General features: G+C 43.7%; 1 protein-coding gene across 2 annotated transcripts in view; it reads right to left on the reverse strand.

The window, feature by feature from the left end:
* Nucleotides 1-15,456, reverse strand: part of SUFU (SUFU negative regulator of hedgehog signaling) — a 134,785-nt gene that overhangs the window by 11,193 nt on the left and 108,136 nt on the right. For both annotated transcript variants that reach the window (XM_027851645.1, XM_027851644.1), the window contains exons 9-10: nucleotides 9,702-9,836; nucleotides 7,026-7,164 (exon numbers count right to left, since the gene is read on the reverse strand). In XM_027851645.1, coding sequence (XP_027707446.1) covers nucleotides 7,026-7,164; nucleotides 9,702-9,836 — 274 coding nt within the window. The remainder of the gene's footprint in view (nucleotides 1-7,025; nucleotides 7,165-9,701; nucleotides 9,837-15,456) is intronic.

Raw genomic sequence — 15,456 nt, forward strand, 5'->3', positions numbered from 1 at the left:
GTGGGAAAAGTATGGGCAGTCCTGGAGCCAAATGAAACCATTATTAGTGTGCTATGCTTAGAGCTGACAGTGTCTCTACTAGAGGCTGCTTCACTCTCATGAAATCTGGTTGTGTCTGAGGAAGGATGATGGCCTAGCTTCGGGCATCCTTTTTATGTCTGGGGCAAGGTGGCAGGGGAATATACTAAAAGTCCAATGGCCAGGATGCTCCCTATCTACTAGGCCTAGGAAGTGCTCTGATTGCATAATACCCCTATGGTCGACCTATTCCATTTTTTTTTTTTTTTTGCAGTGATATATGGTTAAAGGAAGGACACCTAAGCTTATGATGATGGGTTGGGGAGCAGGTTGGAAACACCTCTAGAATGGAATTTCCAAATGTTTTTCTCTCCTTCTCCCCTCCCTCACCCCCAATGTTTCTGATGTGTAGTTGGGCAGAAGGTTAAAAACCCAAAGCAAACAGAGGTTTCCCAGAAGGAAACAGTGAGTATTAAAGGCTGGATCTCCTGGTCCAACTACCTGCTCCACAGTCAAGGAAATTGCTACTCTAACTACAACAGGGTGTTCTGCCTCCATAGTGTTGATGACTGACTTTGTTATCTATCCCAAGCCTTCGGTGTTGAAGCACACGCACTCAAGGGATGGATGAGAGAGACAAGTTAACCCTGATAAAAAGCTCCTGGTCAGAAAAAGGAGGACTCATGGCCTTGCTCTAGAACAGAGGTGTCTATAACACTGGCTGCAGGTGTAACCTTGAGCCAGATGAAAGTGTAACTGGGAAATATTTAACAAAATAAAATAAAAATACAATAGAACAAAGGTAATATTAATATGTGGTTTTCAAAGGTCATTATGTGGCCTGCAGAGATCATTAGGCATGGGTCATGGGTGGGGCACCTTTTTATTTGCATTTGAGACTACTGCTCTAAGCTAGAGGGTAGTCTTAGGGCAGCTGAAAGGGGTGAGCCAATTATTGTAGCTCTATCAACTTTCAAACAGTTCAGCTGTGGTAGAAGGAAGGTAGGGAAAGATTCTGTGGTTCTCCCACAGGTTCAGGACATAGACACGGTGTCAGTTCCTGACTCTGGCTCTGGCCCTGTCCCATTAGGCCAGAGGGTGACATCAGCACAAATCACGTGCTTGGTGACAAACTGGTTGGCTGAGAGAATAAAAAGCACCACACACACTCCCCATCCCTGGGAAGTTCTAGAAATGAACCAGAAAAGAAGCCACATATCTTTCATCAGTGCCTACCCTGGGCAAGCCTGGTTGTGCCAGGGATCCTGGGAGGCTGCAGGAGGGAGCACAGCTGCTGCTGATTTGACACCAATTCAAACATTTGTGGTCAATAATATTTCTGAGTCTGCAAACAGTGCCTGACAATGCCCAGTCCTTCCCTCCTGTTAGACAATCCACACTTTGTCCAGGGCCTTGTTTGCTCTAAATGTTGACATGTTCTTGTTTCCCAACAAGTTTGGCTGTTCCCCTCCTCTCCCCTCTTCTTTCAGGAAAGGAAATGTGCTTTTTTTCACTCTTCACAGAGCCTGCCAAGGAGCTGCTTCAGTACATGCAGCCATAGAGGTGGGGAATATTTTAATTTGCAACAATGCTAAAGCCCCCCAAACTCAAACTGGAGCACCCCCTATCCCCTTTCGCCAGGCCTGGCCCAGGCTCCTGAAAGATGGTAGCCTACTGGGCCTCAAGTTTCATTTCCTGTTCTCAGTAGGTGGTAGAAAGTTCACTGCAGTGGTCATCAGGTTTCCAGTACTCTGGGCTGCCTGCACTATAAAGAATAAGAGATCAACAACTGTCTAAAAAGGGGTCCAGTCTTTCCTCTTCCTCTAGAAGCAGAAGCCAGAGCTCAGACACCCTTGTTACCACAGATCTGTGAGGCTGTCTGTTGCTAGGAGAAGAATTTCATGTACTTTTCTTCTCACTTCACAGTGGGAAATATTTAAAGGTTTCAAAAGGACCTGTACATGTACTACAACCCAGTTTCCTGATAGCAGCACTAAGTGCTGGCTTGTGACTTAGGTCAGGGACTTCCAAGGTTTACCTCTTGAACCTCTAAATCAGAGAAATAGCTGGGAACTAAACCCAGGCATCTGACTCTCCAATATGGCCTAATACAGCAGATTACATTTCTGTAGACACAGCAGCATCCAATTTCTAACCTTTTTCAAGTGACAGGCCTCTGAGTCAATGTCTAGTGGGAGATGTTTAGGGAAAGGGGGACACTTGTAAAAGTTACCAAGCATTACATGGCTGAAAAAGCTTCACAAAAACTTTAAATGCTGGGGAAAATATCATATCATTATATGCAAGGATATGAGCCCGATTTGACCTTCTGGCCTAAGAGCTTCCCTATTTCAAAAACTGATTCCCTGGTGGCCTCCTCTTTGGGCCAGGTTCCTATACAGAAGCCTAAGAGGGCAATATTGACAGACTTGAGGAAGGTTTGTTAGTCACTGGTTCTAGAAGTGCTTTCCCCTTCTCTGTAAGGACTCTCAGTAGGCTGAGGAGCTAATAATCTTTTTTTTTTTGGGGGGGGGGTGAGGCAATGGGGTTAAGTGACTTGCCTAGGGTCATACAGCTAGTGAGTATCATGTCTAAGGCCGGATTTGAACTAAGGTCCTTCTGACTCCAGGGCTGATGCTCTATCCACTTTGCCACCTAGCTGCTCACCACCACTCCATCTTAAAATTGTTCCCCACCCCCCTCCTGTCCCTTTCCTGGTCCCAAAGAGAGGCTGAATAGTACAGAAATGAAAGAAATGAGGGTCAAGAAGGAAGCCCGCCTCTCCTCAGGTATATCTCTTTGGCTATGTAAAATTAGAAAGGTCTTTCACACTCCCTATCACTACAAACAAATACTGCTTCACTTCACTGGAACAGGCAACGAATGGACACCAACCTCGAGGAGTTGGGGAAAAGCAACAGAGATAGTGTGGGGGAGAAAATAAAGAGCAGGTACTTGGTATGGGCCAACCAGGCAGTGAGCTGTGGGGTAGGAGTGCCAAAGAGGGTGGGAGTGGGGGAGAGACTGGTTCTGTGACTCTCTCTTTTCCTACCATTTCTGGGGCCTCCTAGGGAGCTCCTCAGAGAGACTAAAGGTTCCTCATGTCCTCCTGGCTTTTTATGCCTCCTCCAAATCTTTGCTTCTTCTTCTCCTCCTATCTCCTTCTTCAAGGGCAGTGATGGGAAGACTGTCTTACAGGAGACTTCATTGTGCCTTTTTCCCAGTAGATAACAGAACTGGGCTAGGAGCCAAAGCAAGGTGCCAAGACTAGGAGAAGCAGCTTCCAAGTCTTGGAGGCTGATGTAAGAAAGTTATCCCTTGGCTCCTCCCAATTCAACCCTAAGTAGCAGCCAAGTGAATAGGCAGCTTTTATCTACTTACCTGATGCACTCAGTAGGCTCTTCTAGGCTCCCAGGAGCCTTAGAATCCCTTAAAATGGCCTGGCCAATTTGGGAAATGTCCCCATTTCTTCTCAATATTGATAAGATACCTGGTCTTTGGGGAGGGTAAGGGCTATTTTTACTCAGAGCATTAAAAAGACTATAGTCCTACATGGGGTAGGGCAGTTAGTGTATGGCTCTACCCATGGGGGTGGAAGACCACTGACTATGCACTCATTTGTAATTGCAAGTCCAGCACTCAGGAACTCAGCAGAGCATCTGACAGGATCAGTCTGTAGCATCCAGGACTTGTATGCAGTGAGATCTACAAACCTGGAAGTGATTACAGCTCCAGATTGCCACAATGTGAATTTGCAGTGACAGCATCTGTAAGGCTGTGGACTCATAAATGGTCAGTCATGAAAAATGTTGACTGCTTGGTCCTTGGGAGGACTAGGTAGCTAACTGGCTAGGAAACAGGCTGGGGAAGGGTCTAAAGGCTTCCCAGGGCTCCTGAGAAAAGACCAGAGAAACAACTCATAAGCCAGAGAGTGCTTAAGACAGAAAGAGCGAATGCCAGTCTTTCCTGGGAGCTCCCACGTGAGCAGGCCCCTGTGGCGGACCACACTAATGAGTCCAATAACACAAGCCTTTGATTAAGCAGCTCTGAGCACAGCAACTTTATTGAAATACAGTGAGACGGATGGGTTCATTCCCACCACTTCCCCTGGGTTCCCAGGGCAACGGCCCACTGCTGGGGAGCATGTCAAATAGTGTCAGTGAGCCATGTGTGCCCAGTCTTTGCTGAGGGGGCTGCCTACGAGTAAACTGGGGGCTGGGAGAGCAAAGTCTAGCACTGGTTCTCAGTGGCCAAAAAAGGTCATCTCCCTTCCCCACCTGTGGCTTCCCCAAATGTGCTGGGAACCTATACTCAAGAACTACGTGGTCTGAGTGGTCCATGGCTCCAGCCTAGCTTCACCACCACAGCTGGGTCTCTAGGGTATTTTAAGGAGGCAGTTGAGCCTCAAAGTCCAAACTTAAATTGTTGTCCTGCTCATCTGGCTTTATTAAGTGTCTGAGGGCCAGGAGGTAAGCCGTAAGAAAATGGAAACTTGGGGCAGCTAGGTGGCGCAGTGGATAGAGCACTGGTCCTAAAGTCAGGAGGACCTGAGTTCAAATCTGGTCTCAGACCAAACACTTGGTACTTACTAGCTGTGTGACCCTGGGCAAGTCACTTAACCCCAATTGCCTAAAAATTAAAAAAAAAAAAAGAAAACAAAACCTTAAGAAGTGCAACCTGTGTGACAGCAGGGTTCTGATGACTTCTCAGTCAGAACCACCAGTGGAAGCTTGGGCAGTGGCTGGAGGACTTAGTTCCATGACCCAATGGAGGACAGTGGCAGCACCTGTTTCTCCCCTTTTTAGCCACAGAAGTGGTTTGGGGCTCTGGGGTTTATCGCCCTGGAAGCTCCCCTGCTGCTAAGAAAAGGAGTGTTGGCTAAATTCTGAATACCAGTTTAGAGTCAAGGGCTCTTTCTGAAGTATAACTGAATGAAACGTGTTCCCATGTTCGGAATACCCAAATCTATTCTCTCCCGAGAAAGTTTGTTTGAACCTTTAATACATATTAATGCTATCCTGAGGACATTTCTGCTGAGACCTGTCAGCATGCATCATCTGCTGGGAATTATGAATCATTAACTCTCAGAGGCTGGGCCTGTGCTGGTGTCACATATATTCTCTCCAGCACCAGGCCTCTCCCTCCCCCAGGATACACGCTCCGCCGGGGCGGGGTGGGGGGGGGGGGAAGAGGCCCTCCCCTTCACATTCTCCACTGAACAGAGAAGCTTGCCTAGGCTAGGAGAGCATGGCTTGAGAGAGGGGAAAATTGGGAAGAGAAGAGGAGTGGGACAGAAGCAGATGCTTCCACTTGTGTGTGGGGCTCATTTCAAGTGTTACACTTCAGAACCTTTGTTACAGTAACTACCAACACCACACACAGAAATCTAATGTTACCAAGTGGGACTTTAAAAATGTATTTATAACTTTATGGTTCAAAGTAATTTTGTTATGAAACAATGTAATAATGACTGTGGAAAAAGTCAAGATAATTTATGGAGCACACTATCCCTAAAGGACTAGATTCAATTTCTACCATGGCTTGGTCTGTACTGTGCAGCAGGGTGTCCTCTGTTTTCTATTTGTTTTAATTAAGGGTTAGTGGTTTTTTAGTGGGCGGGGGCATAGAGGAGAAGAAATTCTACTGCCAGCTTAGGCAGATACACACACACCACATACATATTTATCAAAGAAACATTAAGGATCTCCCCCCCTCCCCCATCGTAGTTAATACTGTTTACCACCAGAACCAGTACAGTTCCTTTTTCCAAATGAATGAAATGCAAGTCTCCCAGGGTCACTCCCCATTGCAGTTAATAACAACAACCACCATAGCTGACATATACGTACAGTGCTCTACAGTTTACAAAGTTCAAGGTAGGATATATGATTTTCTTTCTCTATTGGTAGAGAGGTATGACTCCCTGCTGCCCCCTCTCCTGCCCTCCCCAACCATTCTCCAGTGGCTCTGGAAGTATGGCAGACCAAAATGACAATAAGCTACAGAGAGAAGAGAGGATTTAAAAGGTGAGAGGGGAAGGGGAAGTGTGGCATGTAGGACGAAAGACCCAGCAGCCTCTTACTCCCTACCTAGCAGCCAATTCTGAAGCTGCTTGGAGCTCTGCACTCCCTAAAAAAAGAGTACAAAAAGGAATGAGAGCTGCCAATACATCAAGTAGATTCCTTCCTCGTGTGGCTAGGCCCAGACCTAGTCACAATGGATGCTGGAGAAAGATGGCTAAATTAGGTGCTACCCATGCCACAGAACCTGGCTCTGTCTAGTCTATGCTTGTGGCTTCAGATAAAAGTCCAGAGGGATTCCTGCATATGTGGGACACAAGTGATTTGTATACTAATTGAATGATGGTTCCCATATTCACTTATTTCCCCCAGCACTCCTAAAGCACAGAAAGTTCTGCTTCCCCAGATTTAAAGTGGAAGTCCAAATCTGTGAGGCTTTTGTGGAAACAACTCGAACAAAGCTAGAGGGGAATTGGACAGAGAAGTACAATTGGCTGATCAGAAGCATAGCTGGTTCCTACAGTGAGGTATCTGCAATACCTTTGTTCTCTAGAATAATTTTTGCTTGGTACTGGTGGTGTAAGGACCACGCTCTGGTTGTCCACCAGATAATGAGGGCTTTTTTTTTTTTTTTTATTTTAGCGAGGCAATCGGGGTTAAGTGACTTGCTCAAGGTCACACAGCTAGTATGTGTCAAGTGTTTGGTCTGAGGCCGGATTTGAACTCAGGTCCTCCTGACTTCAGGACCAGTGCTCTATCTACTGCGCCACCTAGCTGCCCCAATGAGGGCTTTCTTGAAATCACCCTCAAACAATACCTACTGTCCCAGGGCATCCTGTGAGAGAGTATGCCCACCTATTGTTTAAGAAAAACAACTTACCACCAGATCCTCTGACATAGAGGTTGGTGAAATAGAGCCAGATGGGGAGAGGAGGGCCTTGGGCATTGGAAAGGAAGAGGGGAGAGAAGAAAAAAAGGCCTTCTCACTTGTAACCAGGGTCCATGGGCTGCATATGGATGCTCTTCAGTGGCAAAGGCGCCTTCCACTCCCGTCGATACAAATGTGATGGCTGTATCCCCTGTAATACTCTTATATGTAAAGTGCCGTCCATGTAACAGTCTGCCCCTGCGAGGGACAAAAAAGAAGAAAGTGAGGAGCAAGGCTCCTGAAGAACAAGTCCCAAGATGGATGAATGGCATTGTCTCTGGGGGCCTATTAGGTATTGTGTTCTTGCCAAAACATCCCCCCAAAATGGTTAGAAAGGAAGTGGAGACAAAATGTTTCTTCTCCACTTTCAGAGGCAGGAACTAAAGTAAATTTTCTGCCAGAGTCTTTAAAGATAAGCTCTTTTGTGGGTACTTCTCTCAGCACCATTCTTCTAAGTGGTTCTAAGCCCTCAGAGACACAGACTGTCAGAGATGGGAGGGCTAGCAAATAATCAAGGCCAATCCTTTTATTTTAAAGATAAAAGCTGAAGCACAAAGAAGCAATAGGACTTTCCCAAAGTCGCTCTATGAGTGGTCAAGAAGGAAAAAATTAGACCTGTGAGCCTGTGCTGGCAGTCTAATCTGTTAGTCTTTTGTTGTTTTTATTGTTGTTTCATTTCAGTCATGTCTGACTCTTCATGACCCCATCTGGGGTCTTCTTGGCAGAGATACTGGAGTGATTTGCCATTTCCTTCTCCACCTCATTTTACAGATGAGGAAACTGAGGCAAACAGGGTTAAGTGACTTGCCCAGGATAATAAAGCTAGTGTCTGAGGCTAGATTTGAACTCAGGTCTTCCTAACTGCAGGCTCAGCACTCTATCCTGGGCTCCACTTGTCAGGCCTTTACAGCTGTACAAATCATGCTTCTGAGCCTATATCAGATGCACCTGCCTCCCAATGTTGTCACTAAGAAATCTTTGCTCTCCCATCTGGCCTGGCATCTGAATAACCAACCCAAGGAGTTCAAACAGGGCACTCAAAATAAGAGACTGTCAGTAAATATTTGTTGAATAAAAGCATGAATGAATTTATGTTGGTTAAATGTTAAGTTATTCCCAATCCATACCCTTGAAAATTGACAGGGTGAAAATGAGAGTAAAATAGTAGAATAAATACCACTATTTGAAAAAGAAGTGAATTTCTGCTCTTTCTTTCATCAGACTACTCTGAATTAACCCATCCCAAAACCAATGTCCTAAGCCAAGTCCAAACACAAGCAGCCTTAAAGGAAGTAGTCTTTCCTAGGCTTGGGTCCGAATTTGTACAGGCCTACCCCCTCAAACCCCTACTAGTTCTCATCCAAGCTCCTATTTACTGAGATGCACAAGGACTTTAACTTACAGAGTATGATGGAAATTCCAAATTTAAAAAGTTTCTACCCTAGACCTTTTCCACTAACCAGTACCCAACAACTGGAGTGCCCTAGCAGGGAGGGGAGAGGAGAGGTAAGAAATGTATCCCTCTTCTTCTGGATCACTATTTCCTGAGTTAGGGAGTTATTCTTATTAATTTTTATGACATCAAACCCAGGGCTGAACTCCAAAGGGCTGTGGAGAAGCCCAGCTGCATCTGATTCTGTCTTATACATTGTCCATGGGACTCTGAGTTGAGTTTCAACCATAGAATTTGTATTTCTGGCATTGATGTAAGTGGCAGAAGGGACAAAGCTGGATTTCTTGGTCCCAGATGGAGCCTCTAGGCTAGCAATGGGTTTGGAGTTTAAACTGGTCATTTTGGATTAGAAGGTCAACAAGAAAAATGGATACCAATCTTCCAGAATGTCTTGTCCCATGACAGACTAGTGCTGAGAAGACTGTTATTCTCCTAAGGTGAGGACTTCACAAAACTGATCTCTGGAGAAATGGTAGGTTTTCCTGGCCAGACAGCCAGTCACCCCTAAGAAGACTGGGTGATCAACAATTTTCCTGGTCAACTGTTTTATCTTGGAGAAGGTGGAGTCATCACATGGATTGAGGGGTCACTCATGTCTTAGCTTTCAGAGTCTATGAGATGACTAGTGCAGGTGACAGGTTGAAGGTGATAGAAGTGGAAATGCTAAGGAAATGGAAAAATGGTACCCCCTTTGTCTATCCCTCCACCCAAAGATGCAAGGATGGTCATGGTTGACATGGGCTGAGAGAAAATGAAGAGGGGAAGCCTCTTCTTGGTAACAATGCCCTGAACCAGTTGGTCCCATCCTGCTGCAAATGTAACTTTTTCCCATATATACAAGCTAGAGCCTTAAGGCACAATGGTATGGGGGTTTGGAAGAATAGAGTTCCCAATCTGGCATCATGCTGTGTGTAAGAATTCCTAAGACATGACCCAGTGCAACCAGTTCTAGGTTCTGAAGACCACACGTTCTCTTCCACACAGACATTAACTGAAGCTTCAAAAGAAGTCCTCCACTCCCGATCCCTGAAACTCAGGCTGTGCCCAGCCCTGTGGGCAAGAGGCAACCTCAGTGGGGGAAACGTGTGTGCCAAAGGCTGATGGTTTCTTGAGTGTTCTGGATCACATTTCAGATTGCAGCAGACTGTGGTGGTTTGGGAAGGGATGGAGAGAGGAGGTGTCCTGTGAATGGAAGAGCGCCACCTGGAGACCAAACTGGGACACTGCAAACCTCACACTAGAGGGCAAATAGGAACAGGTCTGGTCTGTGCCTCTTGCTCACCTCAGACAAAGTGGAATTAGTGCTCCAGACTCCTGGTTGAATTTCAGATGTACACTTTCAAGCTGTCGTGTGCGAATTAGCTCATGGGGAATAATAGCTGCTGAGCTCTCGCTTTCTAAACTGTCCTTGCGACTCCTATGAAACAAACACAAATTCAGCACAAATTAACACCAGCAATTTCAGTACTTTATAAAGAAAAGAGGGACAGGCAAGGTTGCTTCATACTGGGTGTAATCAAATATAACCCAATAGTAGGATATAATGGGACCTCCTTGGGGCAGAAAGAGGAAGAATCTGGTAGGTTTTTGCCACAAACTTGGACTTGGTTTCAGATTGTGCCAAAGTGGCTAGCATTGTCCTCTAAATCTCAGCAAAAGCTTTCAAGAACCCAGACTTCCATTTCATCAAGGTTGGAATGGGAGTGTATTGTAAGACTAAATTCTAAGAACTTCCTTCCAGTTGACCCCTAAGTGTCAGGGACATGAGATTTGGCTTTTAGTACACAAACCCTCCCTGCTTGTGCTCCCCAACCCCCAATGGGCAGGGAGCTGCAGCAACATAAACATCCCTTAGCTGGCCAGGAAATGATACAATCCTCAATGTGGGGGAGGAAATGGGGCTCTCTTCAGAGAGCAAGTAAGGATGAGAGGCCTCTGGCTGGACAAAACAATTTTTGGGGTCAACTGCAAAATAGCAAAACTGAGACTTCTCCATTAGCCCCATTTCACCACCCAATACCAGATGTCCTCCCAAAGATAGTCCAGCTCACATGGCGTGGGGAGCTTGGCCTGAGGATTCTTCTCTTCTTGATCCCCGCTGAAAGTGAGAGGTAGATGCTACTATCCCAATTCCCAACCCTGTGCTCCCTACAGCTGGGTTACTTGGTACATTTGCAAAGTAACGTTTACTCTTTCAAATTCAGCTGCTCTGACAACCTTTCAAAAGCACTTAATCAGAACTGTTGGTTACCCACTGACACCATTCAAAAGACCGGATTCTGGTTTTGGATTGTGAACCTCAAAACAATTACCCAAGTGTCTATCAAAATGCTGGGTGAAAAGCTCAATTTATTTATCATTCCAGCTTTAAGAGCCACCCAGAATCTTGGGACTTGCCAGCCATGGAAAAGCAGACCAAATATCCCTATGTGTAACCACAGTGGTGAAAGTACTGAAGGGGGGGATCATCAAAAGCTTCTTGGCTTTTCTTCAGGAGCAATGGCTAAAGTAAGCCATGTTGGTAAGGGAATAGGCCTGGGAAGAAGGACAGGAAGTCAGAAAGCAAAAGGATAAAAGGTGACACCAAATGTGAAAGAATTTACCACTGGCAAAGTGAGGTGGTTTACTCTGCTACATAAATAATATGCTCAATCTCTCTGGTCAGTTTCAATACTATGATTTGGCTTGTCTTCCACAAACTAGTCTGAAGCAGCCTTTTCCACAATCACTCTTCCCACCTCTTTCTTTTCAGCATATACTCTGACCAGATCGTTAAAACAGCTCAGCAATAGAGCCAAGATACTCACAGAATATCAAAGATGGAAAGCCTCTCAGAGATTTTAGATGAGGAAAGTAAAGCCCAGAGAAGGAAAGTGACTTGCTCGAGGTCTCACAGAGTTACAGACAGGTCTTCAGCCCAGGCCCAGTATTCTTTGTACTGCACTACTGTTACTACCAACTCTAAGTTTGATGGCATCCTGATTCTACCTAACCTGATTGGGGAAGAGCTCCATTTTTAACTGGAGAAACATCAAAGCTGCCTTCAGTTTAAGAAATATAACAGTATAACTCATGAAAACTACAGGATGTCTCAGGATGAATGGCTTTAGGCGTGGCCTCCACTGAGACCAACAGTATTCTGGGCTGGGTCCCACTAAGATCCTGGTCTTCTGTTTCTTATTATTAGAGCTTGGGCTTGGGATTATAGAACTCCATGAATGTAGAATACCTCACTCCAAGAATCAATTATCTTTTAGCACAAATAAGAATGCAGATTAACAGTCACAGGGAGGTGGGGGTGACAGAAAAATCAACGACATACAAGGCTGCATCTAGAAAATCTCAAGATGGAGGGAGAAAATTATTGAAAGTCAGCTAAAGTCACCTTGGTAACTGCTACAACATACTCCCCCAGAACAAGGACATCAAACCCAACTACAAACAGCTTTAAAGAAATGAAAAAGAACTTAATCATCTGAGGAATTAATGTGACAAGTGCCCACATTTACACCTCCCACCAACCTTCAATCATTTGAAAATGCACTTTATCTTTCATGTAAAAAAAATTTTTTTTTTTAAATCACAAAATGCTAGCTCTGCAGTCCTGGAGCCTGGGTATTTCCGGTGCACTGCATCAGTGGAAATGTGGCCACTCTGCATGAAGAAGCCCAGCCTTTTGTTGATTTGTTTTTTCTGGACATCGATGCAGAAGCATGAATTATTTGTGTAGGTGGGACAACGTAATAAATCTGTAGCCAACACAGGTTTGCAATGTTTTGCATGGTTGTCAGCTCTATCTGAGTTATAAAAAAATCAGTAGTAGGCTACCCAGCATGGCCTAATTATTCAGTCAGGTTGTTTTTTTCCCCTGGGCTGTTGGCGGTGGGGCAAGCAGAGGGCTGGGGAGGTGAGAAGTGTCTCTAGTGAAGTATATCAGAAAGATATATCCCTTGAAAAACATGAGGGACAAGGAAGGCCCTAGCGTCCCCAAGGTCAATTATTGTTCTAGGACCTAGCCCAGGGCTGCCAGGGGTTGGTGCTCTTTTGAAGCTTTTCTTCTCGAAGAAAGGCTTCGGTCGAGGCATGCTTCATTTTAACCTTCACAGAGTTGTTAGGGAAAAGAATCCTACCCCTTCCTTTACAAACTTATTCTTACTGCCAAACTAGCTACTACACTGGGCTTACAGAGGCGCGACCTTTGAAAAAAGACTACACAGGTCTTCACGAGATACAAGTCAAAAAAGTCACCATTGGCAGGAAATGTAGCCCCCAGCGGACTACTAGTGCTTCAAGAACGTGTGTTGTGAATGCAGAAAAACCACACATGGAAAAAGAACATAAATATCCTCTCCGAACATAATCTTCTCTCACTGTTTCTTGCTATACTTTGCTTTCTCCTAAACCCCTTTTTCAACCTCACTGTGAAATCACCATCGTAATAGAGGGACTGGTGATCACAACGAAGATGAAGAAGTGTCTTCCTCACGATGGAGGACATCATTGTTGAATCAAGCCCAAGATTCAATTAAACAAACATTTATTAAGTAGCTATTAGGTCCAAGGCACAGTGCTAGGTGCTGAAGCTATAAAGACAAAAACAAAAAACAGTCCTGGTCCCCTGAAGTTTACATTTTGGTGGGAGATACTGCATGTTTACACATTAATAAATACAAGATAATTTGAAGAGGGAGAGGGAGGATCAGGAAAAGTTTTGCATAGGATATGGCAGCTGAGCTAATCCTTTAAAAAAGGTAAGATTCTTCTAAGAGGAAGAGGAGAAGACAGACTGTATTTCCAGTACGAGCAACAGCTATTGCAAAGGCATGGAAGAAGATGGAATGAGAAGCTGAAGGAACAGCATTAGGGAATAGAGCACAGAAAGTGGAGCAGTGAAATAAGCCTGAAAATGCAGGCTGGTGTCAAATGACAGAGAGCTTTCAACAACGGGCTGAGGAGTGTGTGTTTTATCTTAGAGGCAAAAGAAGGCCACTGAACATTTTTGAACAAGGCAGCAAATTTATACCTTAAGACTGGAAGATTCAACAGGGAGAAGAGAAACTGGAATCAGGGACAACAGTTAAGAGTTTGCAATAGTTGAATGAGAAATGATAAAGGTCTGAACAAGGGTAGTAGCCATGTGTGTAGAGAGAAGGGAACAAATGCAAGAAATGTTGTGGATTAACCAACTGGATATAGAGCTTGTGGGAGCCAGAAAAGTGGAAGACAGCTCCAAGTTTGCAAAGCTGGGTCAATAGTGGCATCCTCAATGAGAATAAGTAAGTTTGAAAGTACAGCAAGTTTAAGGGAGAAGAAATAAGTTCTGTTTTTTTAAACATACTGAATTTGAGATGCTGTGAGACATCAAAGTGGAGATATCAATAGCATATGGAACTGGAGTAAAGGACAGACATTAAAGTTAAACTGGGGTTCAACTATTCGACTAGTTTTGAATCCATTTAAGTATACTATCATCTAGCCTACATAATTTTCTTTTATACACGACTGCATAAGAAAAGCAAACGCTTTGTTAAAATCCAGGTAAGTTGTATCTATAACATTTCTCTGACCTACCAGTCTAATAACCGTCAAAAAGGGAAATGAGATTAGTAAATCATGCTTTGTTTTATTGTTAATGAAGTTATAATGGCTTTTATGATCATTGTTTCCTTTTCAGGATGATGTTCAATGACCATTCCCCTTTAATAACATCCTAGAATTTTACCAGGAACTAAAGTCAAGCTCATTGGCCTATAGTCTATACAGACTCAATTCTCTTTCCTCTTTTGAAAACCAGGCCATTTACCCTCTGATCCAGTCATACCTCTCTTTTTGATTTTCATGACTTTCAAAGATTACTGACAATGGCTTAGGAATCACATCTGCCATTTTTTAGTATCCAACATGTGGTTCATATACAGAAAGGGATTTTCTCTGAATTCTCTTATTTTAAATTTCTTACTTCATAATACTCTATTCCATTTCAAATTATGTAAGAAAAATTACTAAAGTTTTAAATACTTTTGGCCCAAGGGATCAAAAGTCCAACATATAACAAGATATTCATAGTAAAATGTTTGGTGGTAGCAAAGTTCCCATACCCTAATCACTTCCACCCAAGTGACCAGTTACTCTTTGCTATGAAGAATCTGATCCAAAATAGAATTTTTTTTTAATAAAACATTTATTTATCTGTTTTTAGTTTTCAAAATTCACTTTTATAAGATTTTGAGTTCTAAATTTTCCCCTCTACCTATCCTCCCTAAGATGGCATGCAATCTGATACAGGCTATACATGTACAATCATATTAAACATATTTCCACATTAGTCATGTTGTGAAAGAAGAATCAGAACAAAAGGGAAAAAAACACAAGAAGAAAAAAAGAGAAAATAGTATGCTTCAATCTGCATTCAGACTTCATTGTTCTTTCTCTGGATGTGGATTGTATTTTCCATCATGAGTCTTTTGGGATTGTCTAAGATCATTGTATTGCCGAGAAGAGCTAAGTCTATCAAAGTTGGTCACCACACAATGTTGCTGTCACTGTGTACGATATTCTCCTGGTTCTGCTCACTTCACTCAGCATCAGTTTATGGAAGTCTTTCCAGGTTTTTCTGAAATCTGACTGCTCATCATTTCTTATGGAACAACAATATTCCATTCCATTCATATGCCACAACTTGTTCAGCCATTCCTTAATTTTTGGGCATCCCCTCAATTTCCAATTTTTTCGCCACCACAAAAAAAGCTGCTATAAATATTTTTTGAACATGTGGGCCCTTTTCCCTTTTTTATGAAATAGAAGTGTTCTTTGCTGGTTGCTACACCTTTTGATGGATGATATAATTCAGGCAAGTCAAAAATTAGCTGATACACTTTAAGCAGAAAGAATATGACAGCAGATGCTCAGACAATCGAAATTCCTCATCACTATTCTGTTCCAGGCCTGAGATCTGTTTTCTGAACTCATTTCTACCAAAGGGGGAGAAGGACATAATTTGGTTTTGGTTCCTTTCAGTTTTATCCAAAAGCTTTCCA

The sequence above is a fragment of the Vombatus ursinus genome, unplaced genomic scaffold, assembly GCF_900497805.2.
Source record: "Vombatus ursinus unplaced genomic scaffold, bare-nosed wombat genome assembly UNPS02009205.1, whole genome shotgun sequence".
Taxonomy (NCBI): Eukaryota; Metazoa; Chordata; class Mammalia; order Diprotodontia; family Vombatidae; genus Vombatus; species Vombatus ursinus.